The sequence below is a fragment of the Xiphophorus hellerii genome, chromosome 3, assembly GCF_003331165.1.
Source record: "Xiphophorus hellerii strain 12219 chromosome 3, Xiphophorus_hellerii-4.1, whole genome shotgun sequence".
In the NCBI taxonomy this organism is placed as follows: domain Eukaryota; kingdom Metazoa; phylum Chordata; class Actinopteri; order Cyprinodontiformes; family Poeciliidae; genus Xiphophorus; species Xiphophorus hellerii.
The window spans coordinates 23,875,501-23,893,071 of record NC_045674.1 but is presented as its reverse complement, the minus strand read 5'-3'; the positions used below and the strand labels follow the sequence as shown (position 1 = coordinate 23,893,071).

Sequence of the window (17,571 nt, the reverse complement as noted above, 5' to 3'; positions counted from 1 at the left end):
CCTGCAGCACAAGAAGCAGGTGGAAAAGGTGAATCCTTTCCTGTTCGCTGTATGTTTTTGGATCACTCTGCTGCTGACAGGTGAACCACAATCTCAAGTCTGTTGTCGCCTCTAAAAGCTTTTCTTCTTTCTGCTTGTATTAAGCCACATCCATCATCCCACCAACTTCATTTTTTTTTCTTTTTAAATTGATGATTTCTGTTTCTTCCAGTACTGTGTATTCAATTCTGTATCATTCTTTGTTTTTTTTATGGTGAAAACCTGTCAAATTAATATTGAAATCATCTTTCTCACGATGGTTTATAGTTTCAGCACCATGGACAGCTCATATGCTTCTGTTATGATGTTTCATCGCCAGCCGTCTTTTCAAACCTAATTTATTATGGACTCTGCATGAACTATGCCTCGGCTGACTTGTCGCTTATAAATCCTCCTAATAGAGCACAGGATATTGATTCCTATGAAGGTCATTTCATCCACAATTATTAATTGGGCAATATTTAAACACAAGATAAATGGACATAATGGATTTAGTCTTTATCTGATGTCAAACTGCTGCTCTCAGCTGGTGGAACCCTAAATTCAAGCCTAAATTTGATTCGTTTTCACAATATCGCTAATCGTCATCCAAGATCATTTGAAAATAGTTAGAAATGCACCTTTAGGCCCTGCAGTCTGATCACGAAAACCAAAAGTGAACTTTTTGGTCTACATTCAGTGGAGTATATTGGGGAAATCTGACACTGAACAACACCCTGAACGCAGCATTCTCATGGTGAATGCTGTGTGTGGGAAAGGTTTCAGTATCTAGATGTGCAAATCTAGAGACATTTGCACATCTCTAGATTGGATGGTGGTGGTTGTATTAAATACTGACTCATTTAATCTGAATACAGATACTTGTATTTGTATTACTATTATTTGTATTACTGATCTATTCAGTTATCTTCTTTTTTATATAGCAAAAAAGGAAGAAAGTACAATGCCACCATTTTCGTTCCTAACAAAGCACAAAAAAGTCTCCGGTTTCCAGGTGGTTAAATGTTGAAAAGTTCAAAGGATATGAACACTTTCGCAAGGCATCGCATCTGAATGACCAATTGACGTCGACGTGTGAGCACTCAATACCTCCTTACGTCCGCCTGCCTCCCCCACCTTTTTTTTTTCTTGACTCCCCGATTCAAAGCAAAGGTCGGTGACTCTTCCGAAGCTAGATGGCAGAAGAGCCACACTGCAGCTGAGCAGCGTTTCTTTGCGCCGTCATCATCCCATCTTTTGCATTGCAAATTACCCAGCCCCATCACTCTCAATAAGGGATCCGCTCGATCTCCACAAAGAAAAAAGAAGGAAGAAAAATCAGAGTTATGGCAGGATTGCCAACGAGGCGGCTTTCTGCTGCGCGCCTCTGAGTGTCACCTAACAGTCCGCTTCCTCCCCTGACACACGCTTCCATATGAACCACATGCTGCCATTTAACAGGATTCATTTCTCTCTAAAGGGTTTACATTCTGCTCATAAAGACGCCCCCACCCTCTCTCCTCTCCTTTTCTCCGCCACCCACACCTCACTGTTCCCACTTCATGATTTGTTACCCACAACCAGCCAACTCATACTTACACAGGACCTTCTCCCTCCCTCCCTCGCTCTCTCTCTTCTTCCCTCTCTCCCTCTCTCTGTTCCTATAAGCCCCCCTCCCCACCATCACAATTTTTTCTCTCTCTCTCGGACTCAGCTCAGTTCGATTACTGATCGATAAAGGTATAATCCTTCCTACTGCCTTAGCCGCTTTATAAGGAATAGGAAGAAGAGGTGATGCTGAAGAGCAAGTGTGGGAGCGTGCCTTCAGAGATCTTCGCACTTGAAGCCCCTCTCAGCAGAGATGGTTGAGCCCTCGTCCAGGTTGCTGTGGTCCTCTCCTAAAATCCAGACTCGCTCACTCCTCTGCTCTCAGCTGACACAGCGCGGCGGGCGGCTCTGTCTGCTGCTTCTCCTCTGAGGAGAGAGAATCCACTTCCACCGGCCGACAGGACGAGAAAAAGCAGGCTGCGCTCCGGCTTACATGCTGTAGCTGAGAACATGAAGGGGATTTACAGGGACGGATACTACGGTGGATCTATTGAGCTGCGGGACGTTTTCAACAGGAGATGCGTTAAATGTGGTCGGGGGCACTTTGTTCAAGCCAAAACGATGGGGATTAGGACCGGAGTTGTTTTCTGGAATCTCGTCTTTTCTCTGATGTTCACTTGTGTGAAAGGTACGAGCCACTGCAGCAATTTTGGTGTGTTTTCTAGTGCGCTTCTCCAGTGCGTATGCGTGCGTGGACATGGGCGCACGCGGGCGCGCGCGAGTGTGTGCATGCGTGTGTGCGCGCAGGCGAGGAGTCAAAAGCGTGAATGTTCCAGACGTGCGCAAATGAGACTACAGCCGCTGTTCTGGGTCGAGTTTTTTTTTTTTCTTCTTCTTCTTTTTTTTTTTAAAGGGCGCAGTTTGGCGGTTTTTGCGCTCAATGCGGGCTTTGACTGAAGCGTTCAATAGAGATTCTTGCGGTAGCCTACGCTTCTTCTAATAGCCTACGTGAGCTGCTTTGCTTAGTAGCCTAACTAGTGAATTATTGTGGCTCAAGTGCATGCACTGCAGATTTCTATTCAGATTCTGACTGATCAGGAGGAGGGGGGAAATTATGTTTTCTAGAAGAGTTTGTTTTTAAAGTATTTATAAATGATTTGCGACAGGCCGGTGACTCTGACACCACGCAATGGCCGAGGCAATAAGTGGAACCAATTTGGCTGATGGTGTGACTCTCCACTGTGGGCAGGTGAAAGGTGGGCTCCTTAGTATTCACAGCGCTCTTTCTAAAGCAGCTTGAGTGCTTGCTGCGGCTGACGGCAAAACTACCGATTAGGTTTCTTAAAATCTTAAAAATGTCAAAAGATCATTGAAATGGTTTATCCACTGCCTAAAATGCAGACGTTTCTCACTTCAAGAAAATAATAATAAAATAAAATCTATTGTCTAATCAACTTCTTCCCCAAAAATGTAAATCCTGCTGCCCAAACAAGACAATGTCTGTCAGATTGATTAAAAACAAGACAATGTCTGTCAGATTGATTAAAAACAACTGTTGCTTGTCTATGTATAACCAGGATTCAAAGACATGGCAGGGGATGCTTGGAGAAGAAGATTTGTGCTCGTGAACCTTCACCAAAATTGTTGTATCAAATCTAACTGAATTTTTTTTTATTGTGTTATTGATAATTGTACAATTGAGCAGCAGTTACAAAAAGTGAAATTTTCTGCTGCTACTTTTGCTCTCTGTCTCTGGAAACCCTTCCACCTGCCCTCTCCTGAGCAGTGCTCTTGCAGTAACAGCTCCCAGGATGGGCCCTTCTTTTTGCACTATTTACATATCACTAAAAATATAGATTTTTTTTTTCTTACAATTCAGTCCAGGTGCCATAAGTCTAAATTATTCAGTTTTATATGCTTCATTTAATTCGAGGTTGCTATGGAAACAAACAAACAAACAAACATCAAGACTCATCCATTTTGGGTCTTTACATGCAGAAGAAATGTTTCATAATCTCAAATATTGTTTAAATGGATTTCTGCTCAGCACAGGATAATCCAATTTTAACTTGATCAGTGTAAACATTTTATAGTTTGAGCAACAGATTACAAAGTGGAATCCAGGGTTCTTATAATTAGTGGAATAGCCCTTTAATTTAGTGCCAGCCTGGTAGCTGTGAATCATCCAATGTCGTCTTCATTATTAGCATTATTCATTGTGCAACTGACAAAGTTTCTTTTTCAGGACAATAGCTGCCCCCTGAGAGAAGTTCACCCAGGGTGGGGAGCCATATTCCTTCATCAAAAACCGTTGCAATGCTCCCAAGTATTTAGGATGTAAACACCATAAATTAGCATATTACCAACACAACATGTATGAAGTGTACATGATGAGTTGGTGTTTATGAAAAAATGCTAACAAATGCAGTTATTGTTAAAAGAAATATTCAGTGGAGCCTTGTTCAAGTTCAGGGTTTTAGTTTCTGGGACGAAAAGTGTGATCTGAGCTGTACTGGATTGTAAAACTATTACAATCTAACCTAATGAGGTCCACAAAACCACACAACACATCTCACACTGACATTACTTATTAAGCAGAACCAAATAACACATTTATTTCACTGTGTGGTTTTGCTCCTTTGCATCTACATATGAAACTACAGATACGTACAGAGGTTCTTCTGAACATTTTAGAGGGGCTTTAGTTCATGCATTCAACCAACGTGGCAATATTCAAATAACAAAACCTAGAAATAATGTGTCTCTTACCAGTCAAGAGAGGCCTGTGCATGCACTTCTGTGATTGCTGGAGTGAAAAGACTGGAAATAAACCCAAAAGGAATGAAACAGTCAATAACGGTTCCTCTAAAGTTTTTTTTTTGCGTCCTCTGAACGTGTGTGTGCATTCAGATGTAAAGAGAATGAGAGTGCATGGCTACTTATCTGTTGCATGGCTGTATGTGAGTCAGAATATGAGCACAGATATCAATTTACATGCAGATTTCTCTCTTTTTTTTCTCCCCCTTGCTGTGAGTAATTCTGGTGTCTGTCTATTGGGGGTGGATGTGGAGCATAACAGCGCCTACCAAGAATGAGCCAAGTTGAGTCGAGCAGAGTCGGGCACTGTGCTGTTTCATCACCACCCACATTGAGGCAATGTCAAACCTTGAGGCCAGTGCCAATCCTCCTAGTTCTGTTACTTATTAGGGAGGCAGCCAGCCGGGAATTGGCTAGGGAAGTAGGGAGAAAAGAGGAGGAGGAGAGGACCCGGGTCCCTTTTTTTTTTTTTTTTTTTTTTTTTAGGAAAACTGTATAGGAAATAGCGAGCAGCTGTTGTTCCTCTGCTCTGACAGTTGACACAGTGTTTGCAGAGATAAAAAGATATCGACTAGATCTGGCCTATGACTCACTTTTCCTGCTAAGATAATGATGCCATTAAAAAAGATTCCTATGGAGCAGAGATTGTAGAGTGGCATTTTTCTAGAGTTTTTTTTTCTTTTTCTCCAATGTGAGAATGAAATTAGATGAGCTGGGATCCAGACGCACGCTTTCAACTTGGGGTTGACAGAAAAACTCCACAATAGAGATGCGTACGAGATCCTGTTACTCTGGTTGCTACTGCACCAGTAAAAAAACTCAAGAAAAAAGGTGCAGAGTTTACCTGAATATACAACCAGATTAAGGATAGAGTGGTTCATATCAAATTATGTTTGTGTTAAATTGGCCTGATCAGAGATCAGACCTAAATCTTTTTTTGGAATCTGTGACGATGCTCAAAAATGAATATTCACATGGTGCTATTCCTCTGATCATACTATTTTTGAGCTATTTTGGAAAGAGGAATTGGCAAACATGTTCAGATTCTTGATGTACAAAGCTGGTTGACACTAGTGACATTCATTATTAAAGTTACACTCTGGGGGATGAAAATTGGCACATCATCATTAAGTAAACAAATAAATAAACATGGCAGCTGATCTTAGCTTGTCTTCCCACTCTTAATATCATATTCATGAATAAATTATTCTCATTAGACTGTTTGGTCCAGGAGGAAGAAGAAGATTGAACATATTTGCAGGGACAGCCATTGCCCCCCTTGGTGGGATTGGGAGATGAGCTGTTTTTATGTCTTGATTTTTATGTTTATGTTTCTGATTAAATTCCAATCATTTAACGCAAAGAAATCTGTCATATTTCCAGAAAAAATACCACTTTATAGTGGTGAGTGCTTTATGTAGTTAGTGGTCAGAGCTTCTTGCTTTGTGTCTCTGGATGAAAGCAAGCCTAGAAGTAGTTCAGTCATTATGCTGAAAGCACATGGAAAGCAGTTTGAATGTAAAAGGTGTATTTCTACAAGCGAGCGATTAACAGCAGTGATATGATGAAACTGTCCGTCTGTCGGCTCCCACTGTTTGGGTTTTGTTACTGGAAAGGTTACCTCAGATGTGCTTTCAATTTAAGACATCTTTTCCACTTAAACTTTAGCTTAGACATAATATCACCGGGGTTATCACTTATTTTTTATTTATTTTTAATAAAGTGGGTTATTAGATAAATGGATCTGATCTGCTTTGAAGGGACTAATTGGAACTAATCAGGTGGGGTCTGAACAGACTGTAATCTGGTCGGTGAGACACATGATGAAGACTTTCTGTCAGTGTGATTATGTAAACAGTCTGTAAAGGCTACTGGGGCTAATCGGGATTACAATTTGTCCCTGTAATTATACTCTATCTACAAGGAATGCAAGGCATTATCCCCATGCCCTTAAGGTTCTTGATCTCCACACTACTAAGAGCAGAACAGAAAAACAGAAAGTCTGGTAGACAAAGAAGATTTCCGAAAAGAACCATAAATGGAGCTGGGACCAACATCAACCAGCCTCTTACCCATTTCCCTGCTCTCCTTTTGTTTTTCTCAGAGCTGATACCTGCACAAACACCCCGTGTGGACTTCCAAAGAACAATTCAACTCACTCACTGGCCTACTGCCCATGCCTTTAGACTTGGGCCAAGCCCTTAGATGTTGCTGATGGGTCCCATTGAAGGTCAGATAGAGTTTACTGGCCTTGCTTAAGTCACTTTCAATATAGACAGCTCTCCTGGCGATGAGATATTGGCAATATCTTGTCTTCAGGAAGAGAAATAGCAAATAGTTTGCTGAGATTAAATGTAATAGGTTCACTGGAGTCTGCTTCCAGAGACAAGGCCACAAATTCAAGGTGGAATATCTCTTGCACCTAAGGAGACATTTTTTTTGAGTGGATTAGACTGTAATCTGCCAGAGGCATATCTGATAGTAAAAACATGTTTGCTTGTTTGACCTTAATCAGGCGTTGCATTAAAGACAGAACCGGAGAATTGTGTTGGGATATAGTCTCCAAACAAGTATGTGCTATGAATAGAAAAAGGAAGATACGTCTTTAACCTTGATCACAAGTAGCACACTAGCAACTATTCTAGATGTAAAGTAAAACCTAACATGTCATTCTGTGTATTATTGCTTCATCTCAGACAAACCTGAGATGAAGCAATCTCAGGTTTGCTTCATGTGTAAGCGGGAGGAGGTGTAGACGTTAAGAAATAACATAAATAAAATCACTGGGTGAACACTTATTGCTACCCCAAATAACAAAAAAACATACATTTTTAAGTTTATTACTTCACTTTTTAAAAAATGTCAGAAAAATATATGCTATACATGGAAAGGTCCATATTTTTCTTGCAAAGGTTCTGGTAATCTTGTTAGAGTGCTTAACCCAGTGAAAACTCTTTGACATACTCCATACTAAAAAAAAGAACTGGTCACAAGAAAACGCCAAGTGCGTCAACACTGACCAAATCAACAGGAAATGTTTGGCAGACACAAAAATCAACCTTCTTCCATGGCCATATTACTCCGTGGTTGAAGTGAAGAGAGCATAACAGAGGAGACAGGATTCTGGGAAGAAGACTGTTCAAAGAGTAATATTGTCAAAGATCCCTCTCTACGCTGGTTTCAACCCTGTGGGTTGCTCACAGAGGGTTGTGCAAAATATTGACATAAGCTTGGCCAATAGTTGTGCAGCTGGTGTATTTGCTCAGCGCAATTATTTCTCGACATGGCAATTTTGAATTTTGTACAGCTGAATAAATGTACTTTAAGATAGATTCCCCCCCCCCCCCCCCCCCCCCCAAATTATTCAGTTGTGAATTATACCACTGCGATAAAATACGGAATTATTTTAACTCAGTTTACCCGGGGTGCCAACAAATGAGGCTGGCACTACAAATTCCACCTTATTACATAGCCTTTCATCTAGCTAAGAATTGTAGCTATTGTGTGCTACATTTTTTTTGTCTTATTTTGACAACCTGTAACTATGCAAATCCATGCAGCCTCATAAATCTTCCACCACAGAGCTCACAGCTGCTCTTTTTTGTTTCTGTGGCTGCTGGCTGCTGGCTGCTGTTTTGATGTGTGACAGGAGAGCAGGCAGCGCCAAGGCATGGTCAGGGAAGCAAAGTGAGCTGACTCAAAGGTAACCAAGGAGGGAGACTGCAGCTCAAGGTTTCAGTGGTTCCACAACACGTGTCGGTATCGGTAAGGATGATGGGCGATGATGACAGAAACCTTTGGAGACTCTCAACTAATCCTGTTGCTGTGGTTCACTTGGTTTTGCAAACAAAAATTAGTTTTCCACAAAAAATATTTCTTCTGCTTCTTTCTATGCCACTGCTCATAACAATCAGTGTTTATTTTAATTAATATTTAACCTAGTAACAACCAAAAATATGACAAGAGCTCAGGAATACATCATTCTAAAAGCACAGCAGACTCTTCCAGATGGAAATCGAAGGTTTCTGAATTTTTATTTCCAGTTTATTTTAATGCAGGTGAAGCAAAAACAATTGCAATACATATATTTTTGATTTGGTCTTAAATGATTATGACTAGAGGATCATTCATGCTTGATTTTGGAAAGGGTGCTTGAAGTTAAACAACCATCAATGCTCATCAGTGCTAGAGAGGCAGAACAAAAGACTGCACACGTAGTCTTCTTGAAACCAGACAGGAGGAGAAAGGCGCATCGTGTCGTCTTAATGGTTTTTGAGTTGCATGCGGATAAACATTTTGAAAGAGTTGTGATTTTTCCATCAACTAGAGATTTCCTTTAATTAATTTGAGTCTATTTAATTTTTTCCGCACTTTACCGGAAGAAGGAAAGTATTTTGTGGCACTGTCTAAGTGTTTTCTCAGTCGAGAAAACAGAGTCAGACTTCTGCTGTGAGCTTAGAAAGAAAAAAAAAATATTGATCCGCTGTTAATGTGGTTTCAGGGTGCCATGCTGCGCACATTAGCCTTTCATCCCTGCCACTAGAGCCACATGTCTTAAAGCACAGGCTAATCCTACCCTGTCTATTTTCTGCTAAAAAAAAAAAAGCCCGGCGTGCTTTATTCACCTTCCTGCAGTGTTTCATTAGTTAGAAATGTAACTCTTTGCAACGTAGATTTTAGTTAATCTGCTTAGTCCAAAATGCTTGCTTCAAATGTTCAGATTTTCTGAGTGAAGCAAGATACACCTTCGGACATGGGAGCATAAACACGGAGATGTAATGTCACTGGTACAGAGAGGTTGAACAAGAGTCCAGGCAGCCACTATCATCTCACTGCAGACCACAAATAAATGTGAGAGCAATCATGGTGCTGCACTTCCAGTCCAACCTTTGGAACCAGTGAGCTTTGACAGCAGCAGGTTAGAGGAGGAAAATAACTTCTTTTTTACTGTGGTACATATAGGAAGATTCCACTGAGCAGAATAGAAGCAGTAATGCAATTCACGATGCTGCATGTGATATTTTATTTGTGTAGAATGGCACAGAAATTGGGAAGAATATAAAATCTCGTGGGGTGAAGTAGAATTTTTTTGACTGGAGTTTAAAGTTTTTTAATTAAAGGTGCCAGGAAGGCATGTTTGTGTGTATCGAAGCAGCTGAATTGAAGGCTATGCTGAAATTGAAGCCACAATGCACTGAACACCAACATCAATTAAACTAACGTGCAATTTGCTTTTTAGGAATTAAAGACGAAGAAAATCTTTTATTCATTTATCTTTTATTCAGTTTAGATTCCCTTCCCCAATCAGTTCTGCACTATAAGAAAATTAGATCTACATAAAGACTTTTTCTGTGCTTCGAGGTCGTTGTGATATATAAATGCAAAATAGGAATTTGTGGCAACCATTGCAGTGTTCAATTGCTTAGAGGCTAAAGCGTCTCTGGGGAGAGAACAAAACTCCTGCTCTTCAAGAATTAGAAATACAGCTTCATTTCTTTTCATATTGTAGAGGCTAATGAGATCAGGAGGTTGAATCACATGTTTGCAATTTCAAGGTTAAAGGTTTTGATTCATTTCCAGGGTTCTGATTACTGTCCTTTGGTTCCTGTTTGTTGTAAAACCACAAAGGAATATAATTAAAAACACTGAGACTCAGGCTGCTGAAATCTGGGATCTCAAGAGCTCACTGTTGTAGATTGTCTTGAATTTAATATGGTTGCGACTCAGACTTCAATCTTGTGGTTTCCAGTTAAACTAGATGGAAACTGATGTCCCTCGGGGCTTATATAGATTGCTAGTTTGAAGTTTACATACTCAGCAAGGACATGAACATCATAATCATTTAGGAATTATAAAGTTGCTTTGGAACTGTGGAGTGATTACACAACACACATTTCAATGATTTTTTTAAAAAAAGCATTTAGAAGTACATATTTCAATTTATTTGGAATATTCTTTCATTCGTACAGTCAAAATTGTAAACACAAGCTCAAATACAGACATACATGTTCACTAATAATTGGATATCTTGACTGCATACAATTTTTGATAGCAGTCAACAAGCTTCTGCCATTATTCTGGCTCAGTGTTTGAGCTATTATTTTTGGCAGAATTGGCAAAGTTCTCCCAGTCCTCATTATTCATTTCTTCTGCAACGCTCCCACACAACTAGCACCAAAACAGACCCTCAGCATTTTGCCACCTCTACCATGCCATACCATAGAGTTCATAAGTTTGGTTGTCTTCACTGAGGCTCCTCTGCATTGTTCCTGTCATTGTTGCCAAGTAGTTCAGTCTTTTCTGACTCAACAGTTTTTCTCCAAAAGAAACGTGGTTTGACCACCAAGACAACTGCAAATTTTAGTGGGGATTGGTATTGCAACAGGATACCTTTTCTTTTGTTTCCATCACTCAGTACCCTCTCAGATTAGGGCGATGGAAAAGTTTTTGTACTTAGGACAGTGACGCTGGTGTCTCAGCAATCTTAAATAAATGACAGGTGTGCTCCTGGATTGGTGTGATGGTTAAAACCTGTGACACAGCAGGACAATAAGCCCAAACTCTTCTAAAAGTTGGAGGACTATTTACGACTACTACCAAGAAAGAGCTCATCAGCTATTGGGACATTTACCCAAATATTATTGTAGTTGTCTGAACATATTTTTGTTTGTATGTCAATTTTTGATTATAAGTGGATGGGAGATAATTTTGCTTGAACTTGTGCATCAAATTCTTGTTTTTGAAATTCATTGGAATTGTTTTTTGTGTTATCTCTTCAAACTGGAAAATGAATTATTCAAATGAACCATTCATACACAAAAGATTTTGAACATTTGGTCTTTATTCTAATGTCTCTGATTAATGAGATGCCAAGGTCAGCTGTCAGTGAAAAATATTACCAATCTAAATGGTTTGGAATTAAATAGCTATCATTTAATTAAACTTGATGCAATGGTTATAAAGGCAAAGAGTTAAAGACTCCAAGTGAGAAAGTTTAACAAAAGAACATTTTCCCAGCTAAAGTCGATGCTTTCGGGGCCCTGATGGATATCTATTTGTACCGTGCATTCATTACACAATAATGTTCAGCTTTTACCATACATTTTATTAATGTATGTAAAAAAAGGTTAACACAACTGCAAAAGAAGTTTCTAAAAGATTTATGGGAAACCGTAGCCTGCAGGTTGAGAAAGTGGTAAATTTGCTGCAGCTGTTACTTTTTTTGCATGGATGATCTAAATCTGCAGTTCTAAACTGCTGCCTCCATTACTTTTCCTTCCTGGAGGGGCAGCAGGTTGTGTACAAATGGTCAAACAAATTAAGCAGCATATATAAGCAGCTAAACATTAATAAGGGCCTGTTTTTAGCCCGGAACTGTGTTTCCAGCAAGCTGAACGAGCAAACATGTCTTTTTTTCCTTTTTTTTTTTCCTGTGAACAGCCTTTTAACTGGATGTAGATGTTTACCTGGGGAGTAAAAACTGTCCAGTAATGTTTTAGCCTCTGCAGTTGCCTTCAGATAGAAGAAGATAGATTGTTTTTGGAACTTCTTTCCTCTTCCGTTTTCGGGGGGAAAGGAAGTCTTGATGTTATTGTTTGTTTGGGATATTGGAGGATAGAGAGACAAGCATCCTATTAGATGTGCTGTTGGCACACGGTTCTGTGTTGTACAGCAGCTCTCACAGCGGTGGTCTGGCATCAGTTGCAACACGGCTCACTAGCACTTTGAGGAGGTATTGGTGTCTAGCCACAACACACTGTATCTGTTGGGAAGTAGCTAAAGCACCGGCAGCAAACGGACTTGGGGAAATAGTCATAATGCTTGGCTGGCCAGGCACATGACCTGCTTTGCCCCTGCAGTGGTGAGTGTTCAGTGTGTGCATTTGTTTATGTGCCAGCTGTGTTAAGCGTGGCAATGTATTTGATTTGAGTATTTTTCACCTCAGTGGTTGGCAATTTAAAACCACCAAATGGAATATTTCTAAACCCCTTTCCCAAATTGCACTGACACACTCATGAGGTAATAGTGATTCGCTGGGAAGCCTCTTTTCTGTTTTTGTTGTGCGGAAGCCCATTTCCCTTTCATCAAGCATGCAGACAAGCGTGGTGAGGGGCTGCGATTATGTACATTCTATCACTATGAAATGTGAGGGTGCAGCACGCTCATGCAGATAAAATCCTTTTCTATGGGGACATCAGTTTAAGATTTCTCTCTACTGAGGTTGTTGATGTGGCCATTGAGGTCGTCACTGTTGAGCTCCTGGTTTTGTGGGTGAAAAATGGTTTTCTCTTCCATCCCCATTTTATGCCGATGCCTCAGAACACGATTTTTCAAAAATGTAGAAAGAACTTTCTTGGACCTCTAAAGCCAAGGTTTCCATGTAATGTAACTTCAAAATGCTGCGTGACTATAGCCGTGATGGGATATGGTCCCAAACAACAAGATTTCAAAAGTATTCATACCCATTTGTTAGGGTTGTTTTGGGTTTGTTTATTATTTCTGTGCTCCTTAGTTTCTTTTCTTTGACTAGGTCAGCAGTGTTTCTGGTTCACCCTAGTTCAGTTCTTTAGTTACTGCAGTTTTATTATGTTCTTCATATCTAGTTATTATTGTTAGATTAATTTTCCTATTTACCCAGTTTGTGTACTCTCCCTCGAACAGTGTGACATTTTAGCTCTGTCCTTCTCCTCAGCCTATTTTCTGCTCTCTGACCACACACCTGCCACCTGTTCCTTGTTCAGTAATCAAACTGCTCAGTATATACTGTATATGTAACTCATTCTCAGTCACTCCTTGCTGGTTCCTCCTGTCATTTTCCTGTTGAACCCTGTTACTTTCCCACTTTTTCCTGTTGACTTTTGTTCTGGATTCCTGTTTTTGTTTGTCTCTGGTTCCCTGTGGTTTTTTGTAAGTTTTTTTTTCATCATTTTTTTTTTCATTAAACATTTGTTACCTACAAGCTGCCTCTCTGCATTTGGGTCCACTTTTCAACAACACAACATGACACCATTACACTGTTATAAAACTAAAACCACAAACTTGAATTTTGTTCATTGCTGAATTTATTTGGGAATTTACATAATAGACCAACACAAAGAGGTCTGTACTTGTAAAGTGAGGGGAAAATAATTTATGGTTCCAACATTATACACAAATGAAATCTGAAACAAACAGTGTGCCGTTGTATTCAGACCAGTGTCATTAATCCTTTGCAGGAATTAAACAAAACAATTTATAACACCGTCGAAGCTGTGATACTTTGCAATTAGGCTAGATGAGACTAAATAGAGTTGCCTGTATTTTTTTTTTTCACTTTCCGATTGTTTTTAATATTTTTACAAACAGTTGTTTTTTGTGCTTTGCTCACAATATTAGTGAAAAGGTGATAACTCTCTGCAGTATTTTTTAACGGGTGAGGATGCAACAGTGAAACAATAACCTTTGCACAAATGAAGCTCACCAGCTGGTTTGTTGACCTTTGCTTTGTTAAATAAGGGGTCCATGTCCCTTTGTTCTGTATCCAAGTTATACAGATGGATATCTCTATAATGGCTGAGTCATTTTTTAAGGTCAGGTGCAAATCAATGCACCATTATATTTTCCATTCTTTTTCTTTTCTTTTCTTTTTTTTTTCACCATAGCCAAGTGAGGTGCAAAAGTCTACCTTAGTATATGTGACAGACTGTCATGATACATCAAGAAGAAATCCCATGCAGAGCGCCATCTGATTAAGCATTCAACAACATCAGTCATGAGAAAGAGGAAGCATGAGGCAGGTGCATGGACGTAAGATAATACACACAAAAAAATACAAAATACAAAAGCAGAAACTTTGGTTGGAAAAAGTCATTAAAATCGGGAAGAGGAACATTTGTTCTAATCTTAATGAAGTTTAAATGGTGATTTGACCACCCATCGTGAATTACCAGCGCTCAGAATAGCACTCATTACTTGCTTAATCTGAAAGTATATTTTAGTTATTCATGCAACTTTCTATTAATTTCGTCTGCACTGCTGTGAATATTTATTTATGTATGAACAATCTGCATACATCTTTCCCACCTCATATCCATGACTGTTATTACTGCGATCCATTGTATTTTTACAGGCTTTATTAATTAGCTAATTAATAAACACGCTCTCATGTTGGAGTCAGCCATAGCAACAAGTTGTTTACTGCAAGACAACTTTAAGGAAGTCTTACCCTAAGCTAATTAGGCAATGGATATAGGCACTGAGATCTGAAAAACACAAACAGCCAATGATATTAGCTTCTTGGCTTAGAAAATAAAATGGCAAAGAATTGTAAAGTTATCTTTAATAGATCACTTTAAAAAAGTCAAACATCATTGGAACTGTTTTTTTTTTATACCTCTGTACTGCAAGAAAGCACTCGGTAAAAGCTCAGCCCTCTCCAAAAGTATGTGTAATAGGGCTTGAAACATCTTTGCACAAAGTCAGATCTCATAGAGGAAAAGAGTTCACCTCACCCGTTCTCAGCTGCATGGCTCATGACACATGCACACAGCGCCTTCAATAACTCAGCGTGTGTATTTGTGTGGAAACAATGCCCCAGCATCGACCAAAAGACTTTGTTTTGCCATATTGTCCATTCTCCTAACATTGCAGCTGTTTTAAAGGGTGCATATTATGAAACTGTCACTGTTTCTGTGCTTTAAGGCATGTATATTTGGAGCACTGATATCATTGTTACTTCAAAAACTTACGAAATGCACCATTCTCTGTTTACATTGCAGTTATTTGCAAGTGTCTATTAGAAGCTTTTGGTTTCATTGTTTAAATTATCCATTTGGATAAAACCTTTAAAGAGAATCCAGAGGAAAAGTATAGCCCAGAATTTATGGAACCACAATATGGCGAAAATATTAGTAAGTTAATTGGCTTGACTGAGATATATGTAAGGGCTGAGCTGTTTCATACAACTTTTGAAGTTCTTATCACTGTGTTGCAATAATCTTGTGCAGCTCAAACCATCACAAACATTACAAACAATCTATGCAGACAAGATAAATGAGTGTTTGAAAATACAATTAAAAACTTCACAGATTTTTTTGTAGTATTTTATGTGATAAACCAAAATCTGAAAATGCCTGTGTGGAATTGCATTCGGGCTTTTGAGTCGATACAACTGTAGAGCCACTTATCTGGCTTGGCACAATTAAATACTGTTATGTTTTCTTGTTTTTTTTGCAAAATAGCTGAAGTTCATTTAGATAGAGAGCATCTGTGAACATCACTTTTCATACTGCCGATGTTTAAATCTGGACTTGGAAGGATCATATGTCATGAATATGAATGTGCTCATTTGGTTAATGGTTATTTGGATGCTTTTATCAAATATGTTCCAATAAAATAAATTATAGTTTGTGATCCAAACCAGAAAAAAAAAGTAGAAAAACTCAAGGGTTATGATTATTTTTGTAGGCCACTGTATAGAAGTGCTCTAGAGTACTTGGTCTGTTTCGTGTCCTTATTTGAGATGTCATGCTCAATTTTGAAGGCACTCTTCACTCTTCATAGTTTTGTTTATTTGTGTTTTCACGATCTTCCACAAAAGCAGACATGAGGCCAAAAAAAGAGAGGGCAAGAAAGAAGCCAAGTGTCATACTAACCCTTCAAAAACATCCAGAAAGACGAGTTTTATTGGACTGCTGAGACCCGGTTGGATAATTGACCAAAGCATATCACACTGATTTCATTAAGACCTCTGAAAATTGTGTCAGCTGGTGAAAACAGGGGGATAATATGTCTCCCTTTAAAGTGAAGCCCCTTAACAGTGCACCGATGACCTGTATCTTTCGTTTCTATTTTTATGGGCAGATTGATTCATGTGTCATCTGCAATAAAAAACAAGATATAAAAAAATATGGAAGCGAGAGAGCTGGGCTCAGATATTCATGTGAAAGCGAGCCACAGTCTGCGTCTCTGCAGCTCTTTTTTTTTCTCTCCTCAAATATGACGACATTTAGACGTGTTTTTATTTAAGAACCACAATACTCTCCACACTAATGTGTCTTGGAAATGTTCAATTCACAACTTAATTAACACTTTGATTTTAATGTGCTATTTTGCTCTATTAATGCAACAAATTTACAAACACATTTGCCAAAGTGGGTGTAACCATATTTCTTGAATTGGCAGTCGAATAAATTCTATTAACAAGAGCACCAAATGTTTTCACAAATTTCCTTTATTGCAGCGATTACTGAAAAACAGGAGATATTGCCAGATCAGATAAATTTTATCGTCTTGCACAGGATGGTACATAAAACAAAAAGGGGATAGATAAGTCAACTGACTGAACGGATAAAATTAATGCACTTCAGGGACGGCATAGGAAATAGAACAGAAAGAACATTGTGAAGTGCTCCTGTCTACTATTAGACTTAAACAGTTTCACTGCAGAGTAAAGATTTCTAAATAATTTATGAGGCTAGTCAACAATACATTTATATTTAGATGTGTTAAGATTTAAAGCCAACGAGCCAGGATGTATGTCTAAACATCATGATCTTATGATAAATAATGTTCTTATGATAAATAATGTTAGCAATTGATCCCACATACAATCCAGAATCATAAAGTTATATTGTTTTTAATTAGAACAGCTGTTCTCCTGATCAACCTTAACAGCTGAATGAAACTATTTTATAAAGTAAAATCACTAATCAAATTAGAGCAACATTAAAAATATCACTAGAAATCTGAACTATGACAAACTAATTTAGCTCAATTATGGACATCCTGCATGGAGCTTCACTTTCTCTGCTTCTCCACAAGTTTAGGAAGAATTTGCCCACGTGTCTGGAGACTTGACGATATTCTACACTCGTATCCAAATAATTGCAGCGTTATGCATAAACATGACAGAGCAACCACTTTTCTACCATTATAAATATTCAATAAATGAGGACCTAAGGTTCAGAGTATCAGCAACCAATCAGAGATTAGAAGAATTAATCAGCTTAAGCAAGTCTCTGAAGAAGTTTTTTATGTTCAAGCTACAGACAATTAAAAACACTTTTTTGTCCACTGAGTCCTGATAGAAATTATTGGTGGACATCAGTGAACAACAGACCCTTACACACAGCAGAGAAGAACAAAAGCTTATTTCAAGTAGCTGTAGTTCAGAGCCGAGGATTTAAACTGTGACAGTGGCCCTCCATT

The 17,571-nt window shown here is 38.9% G+C and overlaps 1 protein-coding gene across 5 annotated transcripts in view; it reads left to right on the top strand.

Moving 5' to 3' along the window:
* The first annotated feature begins 954 nt into the window (after positions 1 to 954).
* LOC116717212 (CUB and sushi domain-containing protein 3-like) overlaps positions 955 to 17,571 on the top strand; it is a 247,843-nt gene continuing 231,226 nt past the window's right edge. For 4 of the 5 annotated variants that reach the window (XM_032558431.1, XM_032558430.1, XM_032558428.1 and 1 more), the window contains exon 1: positions 956 to 2,254. In XM_032558431.1, coding sequence (XP_032414322.1) covers positions 2,077 to 2,254 — 178 coding nt within the window. In that variant the 5' untranslated portion in view covers positions 956 to 2,076. Of the gene's footprint in view, positions 2,255 to 17,571 lie in introns of all 5 variants that reach the window. The other variant, XM_032558427.1, reaches the window with a different exon arrangement.